The sequence below is a fragment of the Salmo trutta genome, chromosome 30 (assembly GCF_901001165.1).
Source record: "Salmo trutta chromosome 30, fSalTru1.1, whole genome shotgun sequence".
NCBI classification, from domain to species: domain Eukaryota; kingdom Metazoa; phylum Chordata; class Actinopteri; order Salmoniformes; family Salmonidae; genus Salmo; species Salmo trutta.
In genome coordinates, this window is record NC_042986.1 from 24326627 (window position 1) to 24342671 (window position 16045).

At 44.4% G+C, this 16045-nt stretch overlaps 1 protein-coding gene across 1 annotated transcript in view; it reads left to right on the top strand.

Moving 5' to 3' along the window:
- LOC115168319 (transketolase) overlaps positions 1 to 16045 on the top strand; it is a 28212-nt gene that overhangs the window by 8794 nt on the left and 3373 nt on the right. The window contains exons 5-10 of the mRNA XM_029723471.1: positions 11001 to 11192; positions 11318 to 11436; positions 12182 to 12378; positions 12577 to 12741; positions 13839 to 13995; positions 14625 to 14755. Coding sequence (XP_029579331.1) covers positions 11001 to 11192; positions 11318 to 11436; positions 12182 to 12378; positions 12577 to 12741; positions 13839 to 13995; positions 14625 to 14755 — 961 coding nt within the window. The remainder of the gene's footprint in view (positions 1 to 11000; positions 11193 to 11317; positions 11437 to 12181; positions 12379 to 12576; positions 12742 to 13838; positions 13996 to 14624; positions 14756 to 16045) is intronic.

Here is a 16045-nt window from a genome sequence, read left to right on the forward strand (position 1 = left end):
GCACCTCAGTCACGCTTAAGGTTCTAAACGATATCATAACCGCCATCAATAAAAGACAGAACTGTGCAGCCGTCTTCATCGACCTGGCCAAGGCTTTCGACTGTCAATCACCACATTCTTATCGGCAGACTCAGTAGCCTTCCTTTCTCAAATGACTGCCTCGCCTGGTTCACCAACTACTTCTCAGATAGAGTTCAGTGTGTCAAATCGGAGGGCCTGTTGTCCGGACCTCTGGCAGTCTCTATGGGGGTGCCACAGGGTTCAATTCTCGGGCAGACTCTTTTCTCTGTATACATCAATGATGTCGCTCTTGCTGCTGGTGATTCTCTGATCCACCTCTACGCAGACGACACCAATCTGTATACATCTGGCCCTTCTTTGGACACTGTGCTAACAAACCTCCAAACGAGCTTCAACGCTATACAACACTCATTCCGTGGCCTCCAACTGCTTTTAAATGCTAGTAAAACTAAGTGCATACTCTTCAACCGATTGCTGCCCACACCCTCCCGCCCGACTAGCATCACTACTCTGGACGGTTCTGACCTAGAATATGTCAACAACTACAAATACCTAGGTGTTTGGTTAGACTGTAAACTCTCCTTCCAGACTCACATTAAGCATCTCCAATCCAAAATTAAATCTAGAATCGGCTTCCTATTTAGCAAAAAAATGTCCTTCACTCATGCCGCCAGACTACCCTACCGATCCTTGACTTCGGCGATGTCATTTACAAAATAGCTCCCAACACTCTACTCAGAAAACTGGATGTAGTCTATCACAGTGCCATTCGTTTTATCACCAAAGTCCCGTATACTACCCACCACTGCGACCTGTATGCTCTCGTTGGCTGGCCCTCACTACATATCCGTCGCCAAACCCACTGGCTCCAGGTCATCTATAAGTCTTTGCTAGGTAAAGCCCCGCTTTATCTTAGCTCACTGGTCACCATAGCAACACCTACCCGTAGCACGCGCTCCAGCCGGTATATTGCACTGGTCATCCCCAAAGCCAACACTTACTTTGGCCACCTTTCCTTCCAGTTCTCTGTTGCCAATGACTGGAACGAATTGCAAAAATTTCGGAATATCTCCCTCTCTAACTTTAAGCATCAGCTTACTGAGCAGCTTACCGATCACTGTTCCTGTACACAGCCAATCTGTAAATAGCACACCCGACTACCTCTTCCCCATATTATTACTTACCCTCTTGCCCTTTTGCACCCCAGTATCTCTACTTGCACATCATCATCTGCACATCTATCACTCCAGTATTAATGCTAAATTGTAATTATTTTCGCCTCTAGGGCTTATTTATTGCCTTACCTTCTACTCTTCTACATTTGCACACACTGTACATATTTTATTTTATTTTGTGTTATTGACTGTACGTTTGTTTAGCCAAGATAAAACAAAGCAATTCGACACATACAACACAGAGTTACACATGGAATAAACAAAACATACAGTCAATAATACAGTAGAACAAAAGAAAACAAAAAGTCTATATGCAGTGAGTGCAAATTAGGTAAATTAAGGCAATAAATAGGCCATGATGGCGAAGTAATTACAATATAGCAATTAAACACTGGAATGGTAGATGTGCAGAAGATGAATGCGCAAGTAGAGATACTGGGGTGCAAAGGAGCAAGATAAATAAATAAATAAATACAGTATGGGGATGAGGTAGGTAGATAGATGGGCTGTTTACAGATGGGCTATGTGCAGTGATCTGTGAGCTGCTCTGACAGCTGGTGCTTAAAGTTAGTGAGGGAGATATGAGTCTCCAGCTTCAGAGATTTTTGCAGTTTGTTCCAGTCATTGGCAGCAGAGACTGGAAGGAAAGACAACCAAAAGAGGAATTGGCTTTGGGGGTGACCAGTGAGATATACCTGCTGGAGCGCGTGCTATGGGTGGGTGCTGCTATGGTGACCAGTGAGCTGAGATAAGGTGGGGCTTTACCTAGCAGAGACTTGTAGATAACCTGTAGCCAGTGGGTTTGGCGACGAGTATGAAGCGAGGGCCAACCAACGAGAGCGTACAGGTCACAATGGTGAGTAGTGTATGGGGCTTTGGTGACAAAACAGATGGCACTGTGATAGACTGCATCCAGTTTGTTGAGTAGAGTGTTGGAGGCTATTTTATAGATGATATCACCGAAGTCGAGGATCGGTAGGATGGTCAGTTTTATGAGGGTATGTTTGGCAGCATGAGTGAAGGATGCTTTGTTGCGATATAGGAAGCCGATTCTAGATTTAATTTTGGATTGGAGATGCTTAATGTGAGTCTGGAAGGAGAGTTTACAGTCTAACCAGACACCCAGGTATTTGTAGTTGTCCACGTATTCTAAGTCAGAGCCGTTGGAGGCCACGGAAGGAGAGTTGTATGGTATTGAAGCTCGTCTGGAGGTTAGTTAACACAGTGTCCAAAGAGGGGCCAGAAGTATGCAGAATGGTGTCGTCTGCGTAGAGGTGGATCAGAGAATCACCAGCAGCACGAGCAACATCATTGATGTATACAGAGAAGAGAGTCGGCCCGAGAATTGAACCCTGTGGCACACCCATAGAGACTGCCAGAGGTCCGGACAACAGGCCCTCCGATTTGACACACTGAACTCTATCAGAGAAGTAGTTGGTAAACCAGGCGAGGCAATCATTTGAGAAACCAAGGCTGTCGAGTCTGCCAATAAGAATGTGGTGATTGACAGAGTCGAAAGCCTTGGCCAGGTCGATGAATATGGCTGCACAGTAATGTCTCTTATCGATGGCGGTTATGATGTCGTTTAGGACCTTGAGCGTGGCTGAGGTGCACCCATGACCAGCTCTGAAACCAGATTGCACAGCGGAGAAGGTACGGTGGGATTCGAAATGGTTGGTAATCTGTTTGTTAACTTGGTTTTCGAAGACCTTAGAAAGACAGGGTAGGATAGATAGTCTGTAGCTGTTTGGGTCTAGAGTGTCACCCCCTTTGAAGAGGGGGATGACCGTGGCAGCTTTCCAATCTTTGGGAATCTCAGACGACACGAAAGAGAGGTTGAAGAGGCTAGTAATAGGGGTTGCAACAATTTCGGCAGATAATTTATGAAAGAGAGGGTCCAGATTGTCTAGCCCAGTTGATTTGTATGGGTCCAGATTTTGCAGCTCTTTCAGAACATCAGTTATCTGGATTTGGTTGAAGGAGAAATGGTGGGGGCTTTGGCGGTTTGCTGTGGAGGGTGCCGGGCAGTTGACCGGGGTACGGGTAGCCAGGTGGAAAGCATGGCCAGCCGTAGAGAAATGCTTATTGAAATTCTCAATTATAGTGGATTTATTGGTGGTAACAGTGTTTCCTAGTCTCAGAGCAGTGGGCAGCTGGGAGGAGGTGCTCTTATTCTCCATGGACTTTACAGTGTCCCAGAACTTTTTTGAGTTAGTACTACAGGATGCAAATTTCTGTTTGAAAAAGCTAGCCTTAGCTTTTCTAACTGCCTGTGTATTTGTTCCTAACTTCCCTGAAAAGTTGCATATCGCGGGGGCTATTCGATGCTAATGCAGAACGCCACAGGATGTTTTGTGCTGGTCAAGGGCAGACAGGTCTGGAGTGAACCAAGGACTATATCTATTCCTAGTCTCCAGGTCTGGAGTGGGGCATGTTTATTTAAGATGGTGAGGAAGGCACTTTTAAAGAATAGCCAGGCATCATCTACTGATGGGATGAGGTCAATGTCATTCCAGGATACCCCGGCCAGGTCGATTAGAAAGGCCTGCTCGCAGAAGTGTTTTAGGGAGCGTTTGACAGTGATGAGGGGTGGTTGTTTGGTCGCAGACCCCATTACGGATGCAGGCAATGAGGCAGTGATCGCTGAGATCTTGATTGAAAACAGCAGAGGTGTATTTGGAGGGAGAGTTAGTTAGGATGACATCTATGAGGGTGCCCGTGTTTACAGATTTGGGGTTGTACCTGGTAGGTTCATTGATAATTTGTGTGAGATTGAGGGCATCAAGCTTAGATTGTAGGATGGCCGGGGTGTTAAGCATGTCCCAGTTTAGGTCACCTAGTAGCATGAGCTCAGAAGATAGATGGGGGGGCAATCAATTCACATATGGTATTGAGGGCACAGCTGGGGGCAGAGGGAGGTCTATAGCAAGCGGCAACAGTGAGAGACTTGTTTCTGGAAAGGTGAATTTTTAGAAGTAGAAGCTCGAATTGTTTGGGTACAGACTTGGATAGTAATACAGAACTCTGCAGGCTATCTTTGCAGTAGATTGCAACACCGCCCCCTTTGGCAGGGTGTTTGGTGGTTTTCCTAAGCCACGATTCAGACACGGCTAAGACATCCGGGTTGGCAGAGTGTTCTAAAGCAGTGAATAAAACAAACTTAGGGAGTAGGCTTCTAATGTTAACATGCATGAAACTAAGGCTTTTACGGTTACAGAAGTCAACAAATGAGAGCACCTGGGGAGTGGGAGTGGAGCTAGTGGAGCCCTCTCTTGGCAGGTTTTGTTGTGGTGCCATATTCTATCCATTTTTTATAATGGATTTGATGGTGCTCCATGGGATGCTCAAAGTTTTGGATATTTTTTTTATGACCCAACCCTGATCTGTACTTCTCCACAACTTTGTCCCTGACCTGGTCTTTGTCCCTGACCTGGAGCTCATTGGTCTTCATGGTGCCTTTGCTTGGTGGTTCCCGTTGCTTAGTGGTGTTGCAGACTCTGGGGCCTTTCAGAACAGGTGTATATACAGTTGAAGTCGGAAGTTTACATACACTTAGGTTGGAGTCATTACAACTTGTTTTATCAACCACGTCGTTGTTGTAAATGAGAATGTGTTCTCAGTCAACATACCTGGTAAAATAACGGGGGGAAAAAATAATACTAAAAAAGGAAGTTAAAGCTTGGTCGCAAATGTGTCTTCAATGACCCACAAGCATACTTCCAAAGTTGTGGCAAAATTGCTCAAGGACAGCAAAGTCAAGGTATTGGAGTGGCCATCACAAAGCCCTGACCTCAATCCTATAGAAATGTTGTGGGCAGAACTGAAAAAGAGTGTGCGAACAAGGAGGCCTACAAACCTGATTCCGTTACTTCCGCTCTGTCAGGAGGAATGGGCCAAAATTCACCCGCTTGTGGAAGGCTACCTGAAATGTTTGACCCAAGTTAAACAATTTAAAGTCAATGCTACCAAATACTAATTGAGTGTATGTTAACTTCTGACCCACTGGGAATGTGATGAAATAAATAAAAGCTGAAATAAATCATTCTCTCTACTATTATTCTGACATTTCACATTATTTTAAGAAAGTGGTGATCCTAACTGACCTAAGACAGGGAATTTTGACTAGGATTAAATGTCAGGATTTGTGAAAAACTGATTTTAAATGCATTTAGCTAAGGTGTATGTAAACTTCCAACTTCAACTGTATACTGAGATCATGTGACAGATCATGTGACTCTTAGATTGCACACAGGTGGACTTTATTTCATTAATTATGTGACTTCTGAAGGTAATTGGTTGCACCAGATCTTATTTAGGGGCTTCATAGCAAAGGGGGTGAATACATTTCTGTTTTATTTTAATAAAAAAAATAAAAAATTAAATTTCTCATTTCACTTCACCAATTTGGACTATTTTCTGTATGTCCATTACATGAAATCCAAATAAAAATAAATTTCAGGTTGTAAGGCAACAAAATTGTAAAACCACGCCAAGGGGGGTGAATACCTTTGCAAGGCACTGTAGGTGTTTATCCCTCTGTGTGCTGAGGGTGTCAGGTTCTTGTCCAGTTATGGAATTTAGGTCAAGACAAACAAGTACATGTCCCTGGGCCTGGAAATTGTTGATCTCCCCCTCTAGGATGGAGAAGCTGTCATCGTTAAAGTATGGGGATTCTATTGGGGGGATATAGGTAGCACACATGAGGACAATTTTCTGTTGATCATTTCCTCATTAATTTCTAGCCAGAGGTAAAATGTTCCTGTTTCGACTAATTTAATAGAATGGGTTAAGTCTGCTCTATACCAAATTAGCATACTCCCTGAGTCTCTTCCCTGTTTCACACCTGGTAGTTTGGTGGATGGGACAACCACCTCTCTGTAACCTAGAGGGAAACCAGTGGGTCTGTCTCCTTTATACCTTGTTTCTTGTAGGATAACAATACATGTTATTTCCAATTTCTTTGATGAAGTCTAGGTTCCTGCTATTTAGGCGAAAGGCAGATGACCTCAGATCTTGTATATTCCAGGATGAAATAGTAAAATCTTTGTGTTCCATAGTGTCTAGTGTTGTTTTTGTGTGGTTTAGGCCCCGACCATCACAGTAGGTGTGAGCACAGCATGTTGAGCATCTGATACATACCTCTTAGGTTGCAGGATGGGGCTTGGGCGGGTGTAATACTGGGGATTGGGCCTGTTGCTCTGCTCACTGCCAGGGCGTATGTCTTGTTGTTTTGTTGAGTTCCTTGCCGCATGGGTACGGGGCATGGGGTGGGCAGAAGGGGCATAGGTCTGATATGAAGGCACCTATATAAGGTGTGGCCAGGGTTTGCTTGGGGTGGTCTTAGCTGGTTGGTGTGTGGCTGGTGATGCTGTGGTCTGGGTGTAGGTCCTCTTGGCGTGGGTTCTCTCAGTGCTGGTCCTTCAGGAGGGGGTCTTGCAGGTCTGGGAGGGGTGTTCGTTACTCTGTTGCTCCTCTGTGAGGTGCTGGGGCTATGGTTGAGGGTAACGTCCTGGCTTAATTTGTGATTGCTACCTTGTAGAGGTGGACTTGGTCATAAAGGCTGTTCAAGTCCAGGGTGGAGTGGTGGGGCAGGTAGACATTAGGTTTTGAGGCCCAGTCTCGCGAAATGCTTGCATTCACCCGCAGTATGGCTGAAAAGGAGAATGCAAAAACCTAAGAAAGAAATTGAGAAACCTGTCCAACCAAAAACATAGAGACCCAGAAAACCTGAGTCTACGCCTTCACTATGAGGAATCCCTAAAACAATACAGAAATACACTACGGAAAAAGAAGGAACAGCATGTCAGAAATCAGCTCAATGTAATTGAAGAATCCATAGACTCTAACCACTTCTGGGAAAATTGGAAAACACTAAACAAACAACAACACAAAGAATGATCTATCCAAAATGGAGATGTATGGGTAAACCACTTCTCCAATCTTTTTGGCTCTATAACAAAGAACAAACAGCAAAAACATACATGATCAAATACAAATCTTAGAATCAACTATTAAAGACTACCAGAACCCACTGGATTCTCCAATTACCTTGAATGAACTACAGGACAAAATAGAAACTCTCCAACCCAAAAAGGCCTGTGGTGTTGATGGTATCCTCAATGAAATAATAAAATATACAGACAACAATTCCAATTGGCTATTCTAAAACTCTTTAACATCATCCTTAGCTCTGGCATCTTCCCCAATGTTTGAAACCAAGGACTGATCACCCCAATCCACAAAAGTGAAGACAAATTTGCCCCCAATAACTACCGTGGGATATGCGTCAACAGCAACCTTGGGAAAATCCTCTGCATTATCATTAACAACAGACTTGTACAATTCCTCAGTGAAAACAATGTACTGAGCAAATGTCAAATTGGCTTTTTACCAAATTATAGTACAACACACCACGTATTCACCCTGCACAACCTACTTGACAAACAAACAAACCAAAACAAAGACAAAGTCTTCTCATGCTTTGTTGATTTGAAAAAAGCCTTTGACTAAATTTGGCATTAGGGTCTGCTATACAAATTGATGGAAAGTGGTGTTGGGGGAAAAACATAAAACGTTATAAAATCCATGTACACAAACAAGTGTGCAGTAAAATTGGCAAAGAAGACACACATTTCTTCCCACAGGGCCGTGGGGTGAGACAGGGATGCAGCTTAAGCCCCACCCTCTTCAACATATATATCAATGATTTGGCGAGGGCACTAGAAAAGTCTGCAGCACCCGATGGTCTGGTGCTTCTGTCACCAACCAAGGAGGGCCTACAGCAGCACTTAGATCTTCTGTACAGATTCTATCAGACCTGGGCCCTGACAGTAAATCTAATTAAGACCAAAATAATGGTGTTCCAAAAAAGATCCAGTTGCCAGAACCACAAATACAAGTTCCAGACACCATTGCCCTAGAGCACACAAAAAAACTATACATACTTTGGCCTTAACATCAGCGCCACAGGTAACTTCCACAAAGCTATGAGCGATCTGAGAGACAAGGCAAGGAGGGCCTTCTATGCCATCAAAAGGAACATACAATTCGACATACCAATTAGGATCTGGAAAAAAATACTTCAATCAGTTATAGAACCCATTGCCCTTTATGGTTGTGAGGTCTAGGGTCCGCTCACCAACCAATAATTCACAAAATGGGACAAACACCAAATAGAGACTCTGCAAAAATGTCCTCCGTGTACAATGTAAAACACCAAATAATGCATGCAGAGCAGAATTCGGCCGATACCCACTAATTATCAAAATCCAGAAAAGAGACATTCAATTCTACAACCACCTAAAAGGAAGCGATTCCCAAACCTTCCATAACAAAGCCATCACCTACAGAGAGATAAACCTGGAGAAGAGTCTCCTAAGCAAGCTGGTCCTGGGGCTCTGTTCACAAGCATAAACAGACCCCACAGAGCCCCAGGACAGCAACACAATTAGACCCAACAAAATCATGAGAAAACAAAAATATAATTACTTGACACATTGGAAAGAATTAACAAAAGAACAGAGCAAACTAGAATTCTATTTGGCCCTAAACAGAGAGTACAGAGTGGCAGAATACCTGACCACTTTAACTGACCCACACTTAAGGACAGCTTTGACTATGTACAGACTCATTGAGCATAGCCTTGCTATTGAGAAAGGCCACTGTGGGCAGACCTGGCTCTCAAGAGAGGACAGGCTATATACACACTGCCCACAAAATGAGGTGGAAACTGAGCTGCACTTCCTAACCTCCTGCCAAATGTATGACCATATTAGAGATTACACAGATCCACAACGAATTTGAAAACAAACCCGATTTTGTGACCTGTTGCCACAAGAAAAGGGCAACCAGTGAAGAACAAACACCATTGTAAATACAACCCATATTTATGTTTATTTATTTTCCCTTTTGTACTTTAACCATTTGCACATCGTTACAACACTGTATATATACATAATATGACATTTGTAATGTCTTTATTCTTTTGGAACTTCTGTTGTTTACTGGTCATTTTTATTGTTTATTTCACTTTTGTATATTATCTACTTCACTTGCTTTGGCAATGTTAACATATGTTTCCCATGCCAATAAAGCTCCTTGAATTGAATTGAATTGAATTGAGTGTGTCTCTCTCTGGGAATGAGTAATTAGTGAGTGTGTGTGCTCCAGTGCTTAGAACAGCTTGTCAAAGTGAGCTACTGTAGCATCCAGCCCCAACTGTGACTTGTCTGTATGTATGACTGCTTTAATTAAAGCAATCTTCCTATTACAGTCCGTGACCCCAAAATCCACAGCCCTACATGCATTTGCCAGGGTCCCAGATAAAGAGAGTGTTCTATCAGTCAAATGAGTGAATGTCAGATACACTTAGCAGGAGGATTAGCAAGTGAAAATGCCACATCATTACAGCTTTAAAGCCTCACGCTTACAGTACCCTGTTTAATTCACTGTGTTTATTTGATTTAGTAAATGGAGAGTTTCAATATGATTATCCATGCTTTAGCTAAACAAAATCAAGGCAGAACGTAAAACAATTTGGCACAGGTTCAGGAGGGCGTTTTTTAAGACATTTCCCTTTCATTGGTTCTATGTAAGCCAGACCAGCCTGAGGGCTCAGTGTGAGGTGTCAGTATGATGTGTTCTCTTCTGACCTCTATAATATTCTCACCTGGCGAGAGGAGAGAGGGAATGAATGAATATTGGTTAATCTCAATTATCTAGGTTAAACTGCATGGTTATCCTGGCACATGTTGCGAGGGGCACCCAAACCCCGGCTTTATCCGGCCAGTGCTTTAGACCTGCAGCAGCCCAGTAATCCCTCAGAATGTGTAGGATACGTTCCCCAGTGTGTGTTGTTTTAAGCCACACACACACTTACCGATATGCACATTTGAAGGGTTACCTCAGATCCCCTCCTCCATCACAGCTTTTGACTTAATAAATAGCACTTTAAACAGTGTCATTCCTCCACAACAATAGAACAACAGTAATTTATCCATTCATATTTACATTTCTACTTTTTCCCTTCATTACCGTCTAATTAATGAGCTATATAATCACCATTATCATCAACTCATGTTATAGCAAGCAGTCAGTCAACACACTAATATTGTATCATATAACATCATGTAGCCAATTAGATTGTGTTGATTTGATTCAAATTGAATTGCAGCTCAGAGGTTTAAACAGTGTGTTGGTGCAGGGAAGTCTGTCTTTGTGTAGTGAGAGGTGCTGCGGCGAGAATAACCGGGAGAGGGATGTTGTGGGATCTGGACCAGGTGTTTTGTGGATCCCTCTCTGGGCTCTGGAATGCTTTTTTCCCCCGGGCGGTCTGGCTCGGAATGCGTGCCATAATGTGCCATGTCTCAGTCTATCTTCTCGCTTTAATGACAATGTGTCTATTTGAGTGGAAAGCTGTCAGACCCTGTTACCATGCAGAATGATTGGAGCTCCGAGCCAAGGGTGGGGCCAACGGTTCCTGTTCGCTCTGTGCGGGGAGGGAGGCTCATTTTGAAGATGAAGGGAGGGGGTTGTGTGGAAAATGTTATTCTGCGAGGGGAGGCAATTGTGAGGGAGAGATTATTGTTCTGCTCTGTTGTGTTGCGTATCATCACGTTAGCCATTAGGTGGCAATCAAGTGGCAATGAATTGAAAGTTGTGGATTAGTCATTTATATTAGTCATAACTTTACTTGTTTATTACTTTTTATGAAAGCTTGGCTGCTATGATGTTGCAAGCCTCTAATTGCCCCTGTCTGTCTGTCTGTCTGTCTGTTTTTCCCTCTGTCTGTTTGTCCTTCTGTAGCTACAATGTGTACTGCCTGCTAGGTGATGGGGAGATGTCTGAGGGCTCTGTGTGGGAGGCCATGTCCTTCGCCTCTTACTACCAGCTGGACAACCTAGTGGCCATCCTGGACATCAACCGTCTGGGTCAGAGTGACCCAGCTCCCCTGCAGCACCATGTGGAGAAGTACCAGAAACGCTGTGAGGCTTTTGGGTGGGTACTGGGAGAAAGCCTAGAAAATGTGTGGACTAGAGACCATGATAGTGGGCCTGAGCGTGTAAATTACTCCAACCAGGTATTGGCACCAGTAAATTAAGTGTGTGTGTGTGTGTGTGTAGGTGGAATGCCATCATTGTGGACGGGCACAGTGTAGAGGAGCTGACCAAGGTTCTGAGCCAACCCCGTCACCAGCCCACCGCCATCATTGCCAAAACCATCAAGGGCAAGGGAATCTCAGGTACCTACAGAAACACACACATTTCTACAGGCACCCAATCCCATGCTCCTCTATATGTACATGTACTGATACACTAGTACAGACAGGTACACCCAGAGACTAACCAAGCCCTAATACTATGCCAGCAGCAGCGCCTTTCATGCATACACAAATGTAGCTGCACAGCTTCATTGTGATACTGACAGACTCCCCTCTACCCTTCACATTCAAACATATCTGTAGTGCTCGGGAACTGCTTTGTCATGAATACCTACTACCAGACCACACTAATCCTAAAATCACAAAGGTTTAGTCTGTGCCTGTCCCTTAAAATGGGTATTTTCTATGAAGGGCACCTAAACCTGTGGTAATCTAGGCAGTGTTTTAGAGCGTCTGCTGCAGCAGCCTAGTAATCACTCAGAATGTGTAGTATATACTCAGATCACTGGCCTTTGTCTGCCTATTGTCATAAGCATATGGCTTTTGAAGTGGAACCCTGACCTGTAGAATGGTCTTTGATGGCCACACGTGTAAGGCTTTGTGATGAGAGAGGAGTGTTGAGCAGTATGTAACTTATGACATTTTGATACTGATATCATGTCAAATAGATATAAAACAAAAGCAGATTTCCTCAAATTTTTTCATTGCTGACATACTAAAGGCGTATTTGCTATGCGTGAGGTAGTGTGCCATCTCTGATAAATGTCTGTCTGTGTGTGTCTCTGTCTGTGTATGTATTTCATCATGTTCTCTGTGTGTGTTGTAGCTGCAGAGGACAAGATGGGCTGGCATGGGAAGCCCCTGCCCAAGGAGATGGCTGAGGGGGTGATGAAGGACATCCAGGTGCGCATCATGAACACCACCAAGCGCCTGTACCCCGCTACGCCCACCGAGGACTCACCGCCAGTCAGCCTGCGCAACGTCCGCATGCCCAATGCACCCAACTACAAACTCGGAGAGAAGGTGTGTGTGCGCCCGTGCATGTGTGTACTTGACAGAAAGAACAAGAGCGTTTGAGAGAGATGCTTTAAGTCCTAGAACAAGACACGGAAAATGTATATTCACTAGCTCATGACCAAGACAGATGGCATGAATGGTGGTGGGCTGCTATATTGAACTGTGTTTTTAATGAACTAACCCATTGGTTGTGTTTGGCTGCAGATTGCCACGCGGAAGGCCTATGGCATGGCTCTTGCTAAGCTGGGCCGCTACAACGAGCATGTGGTGGCTCTGGATGGAGACACCAAGAACTCAACCTTCTCTGAGCTCTTTAAGAACGAGCACCCCGAACGCTACGTTGAGTGCTACATCGCTGAGCAGAACATGGTGAGCTCAGCTGACACCCAGTGCCACATATCTGACCTGAGTCTAGGTCTAGTAGGGTGAACAAAAGTGTACTGATCACAAAATCTTCAAAAAAAGTTAAAAAACAAAACAATGATAAGCTGTTGTTGATAGCACTATCAACAACAGCTTATGACCATCAAAGTTCCATCCAAACCATTCATACTGTAGGCCTTCGTCTTTGTATTTGAACGACTGTAGAATGACAAACACGCAATTCCACTTTATCCATCACTATAGTCTAAAGCGTCTTTTTCTGCTTCTTTCCACCCTCATATCTAAATTATTCACCTCGGACACGCACAGTGTTACCCCCTCACTTCTAGGGCATGAATCCTTCTACTCCTCCTGCCCGGTTGCCTAAGAGACCAGGTCCCGTATCCACAAAGTGTCTCAGAGTAGGAGTGCTGATTTAGGATCATTTTGGCCTTTTAGATCATAATGAATAAGATTGGACAGATCCTAGATCAGCATCTACTCTGAGACGCTTTGTGGATATGGGCCCTGACCTCCTCATCATTAGTAATGTCTCTGCAGGATTCCAGTAGAGGTTCTTTGAGGCATCATTAGCATGTTTAATGAAGCCGTATTGTGGCCCATGTCTCATTGTGACTCCCACACAGACAATGAAGGAGTCAAATATAGTTCTGATGTTATTTAGATGAATTAATTACCCAAGTCATGCTGTCACATCAGATATGAATATTGTTAAGGGATTGGAGCATTTAATGCTCTGTTGGCTTTCAAGTATCTTGTTTGTCAGTGACAACAATGACGCAACAATGATGCTCTAGTGTATTTTATTGAGTAAAAACTCTCACTGACAATGATTGTTTTAAACTACTCACACAGGCCCCATCCCCTTAGCTGGGCCTCATGGGGAACAGGGGAAAGGGCTTTCTCAGGGCTAACAGGAAATGAAATGGCTCAAACATCATATTTCTCCCATATGAATTGAAAGATGATGGCTCCCTCCTTTTGTGTCTAAGGAATGTGAGACACTTTGGCCAGAATTTGAGAACACAAGTTACTCAGGCTTTTACTCTCCTTTACCTATCCTCTCTCTCCTCTTCTGTCAGGTGAGCATTGCGGTGGGCTGCGCCACGCGGGATCGTAACGTGGTGTTCGCCAGCACCTTCGCCACCTTCTTCACACGTGCCTACGACCAGCTCCGCATGGCTGCCATCTCCGAGAGCAACATCAATCTGTGTGGCTCCCACTGTGGCGTGTCCATCGGTCAGTCCGCCCACTGACCTTTGACCACCCCCCCACCCCTGGTGACCTGTCTGTGTAGTGACCCGTGACTTCCTCACTGTGATCCTAACCTGACTTAGCTCTCAGCGCTTGTTCCTCTTGGACCGATTCAGCCCACTGCAGAAGACTTGTCTCACTGTCACACAGTGTTAACACAGTGCTTCCCCTAACACTGTTTAGTCGAGGAAGGTCTTTGTCTTCAGATTGTTTCGATTGCACATTTTTGTAACACTTGCAGTGTGTTGAATCGTTTCCTTGTAGTTGGCCTCACGTCTTGTAATCCTGTATTATTTCCTGAATCCTGAATTTTGATTTTGTTTCTTCACATCTTCCGTCCATCTACTACTGTATCAGTGTGGCTCCGGCCAGCACTCGTTTCCTCCCTCCCCCTCTCTCTCTCTGTGTCATGGAAGTGGTGGTGGCAGGGCGGCCAGGTTTCCTTTTGGTTCCTCAGGTACATTGCATGCCCACGCCTACTCGCCCCACTGAACGCATGCCAGTCCTGTAGCTTTTACTTTTAGCCGCCCCATACACCCCAAATGCTATTGTTTGTGACTTGCATGCGTGTTTGTGTGTCTACGTGTGTATGTGTGCATGTGTGTGTGTTCTAGGAGAGGATGGACCTTCTCAGATGGGCCTTGAAGACATTGCCATGTTCAGAGCCATTCCCACGGCAACTGTTTTCTACCCTAGCGACGGTGTCTCCACTGAGAAAGCTGTGGAGCTGGCTGCCAACACAAAGGTACCCAGCACACAGGTTGACATTTATTGTCATGAGTTTTGTCCTGGAGGCAGAACTGAGTGATTTCCCCTTAGTTATATTGTAAATTGCTATATCGTAAAAATTAATGAAAACAAATATGTGCATTTTGGTCTTAATTTAAGGTTAGGGTTAGACATTAGAGTTAGCAGTGTGGTTATGGTTTGATTTAAAATCTGATTTGATCAATTCCAATTTTATTTGTCACGTGTTGAATACAAATACTTAATTATGAGCCCTTAACCAACAATGCAGAGTTTTTGAAAAAGTAAGTAAGAAAAACTTGCTAAAAAAAATTAAGGAAATATAGTAAGTAACACATTAAAATAACAATAACGAGGCTATATACCAGGAGTACCGGTACCGAGTCAATGTGCAGGGGTAAGGGTTAGTCGAGGTAATTGAGGTAATATGTAGATAGGGGTAAAGTGACTATGCATAGATAATAAACAGAGAGTAGCAGCAGCAAGAGTGTGTGTGTGTGAAAATTGTTAGGGCCTGGTATAGAGGTCCTGGGTGGCAGGAAGCTTGGCCCCAGTGATGTACTGGGCCGTACGCACTACCCTCTATAGCATCTTGCAGTCGGATGCCAAGCAGTTGCCATACCAAGCGGTGACACAACCAGTCAGGATGCTCTCGATGGTGCAGCTGTATAACTTTTTGAGGGGGAATAGGTGTTGTCGTACCCTCTTCACAACTGTGTTGGTGTGTTTGGATCATAATAGTTCCTTAATGATGTGGACACCAAGGAACTTGAAGCTCTCTACCCGCTCCACTACAGCCCTGTCAATGTGAATGGAGGTGTGCTCAGCCCTCCTTTTCCTATAGTTCACGATCAGCTCATTTGTCTTGCTCATGTTGAAAGAGAGGTTGTTGTTGTCCTGGCACCACACTGCCAAGTCTCTGACCTCCTCCCTATAGGCTGTCTCATCGTCGTCGGTGATCAGGCCTACCACCGTTTTGTCATTTGCAAACTTAATGATGGTGTCGGAGACGTGCGTGGCCACAAAGTCAGGGGTGAACAGGGAGTGCAGAAGGGGACTAAGAACACAGCTGACTAAGAACACTGTCTGGCCCTCCAAACCTGCTTAATGGTCTTACTCACATCGGCTACATACAGTTATGATCACACAGTCTTCCAGAACAGCTGGTGCTCTCATGCATGGTTTCATGTTGCTTGCACAGAAGCTAGCAGAGAAGGCATTTAGCTTGCCTGGGTTTCCATTTATAATTTGGGAAGTTTGCAAGCCCTTCCCCATCCTATGAGCATCA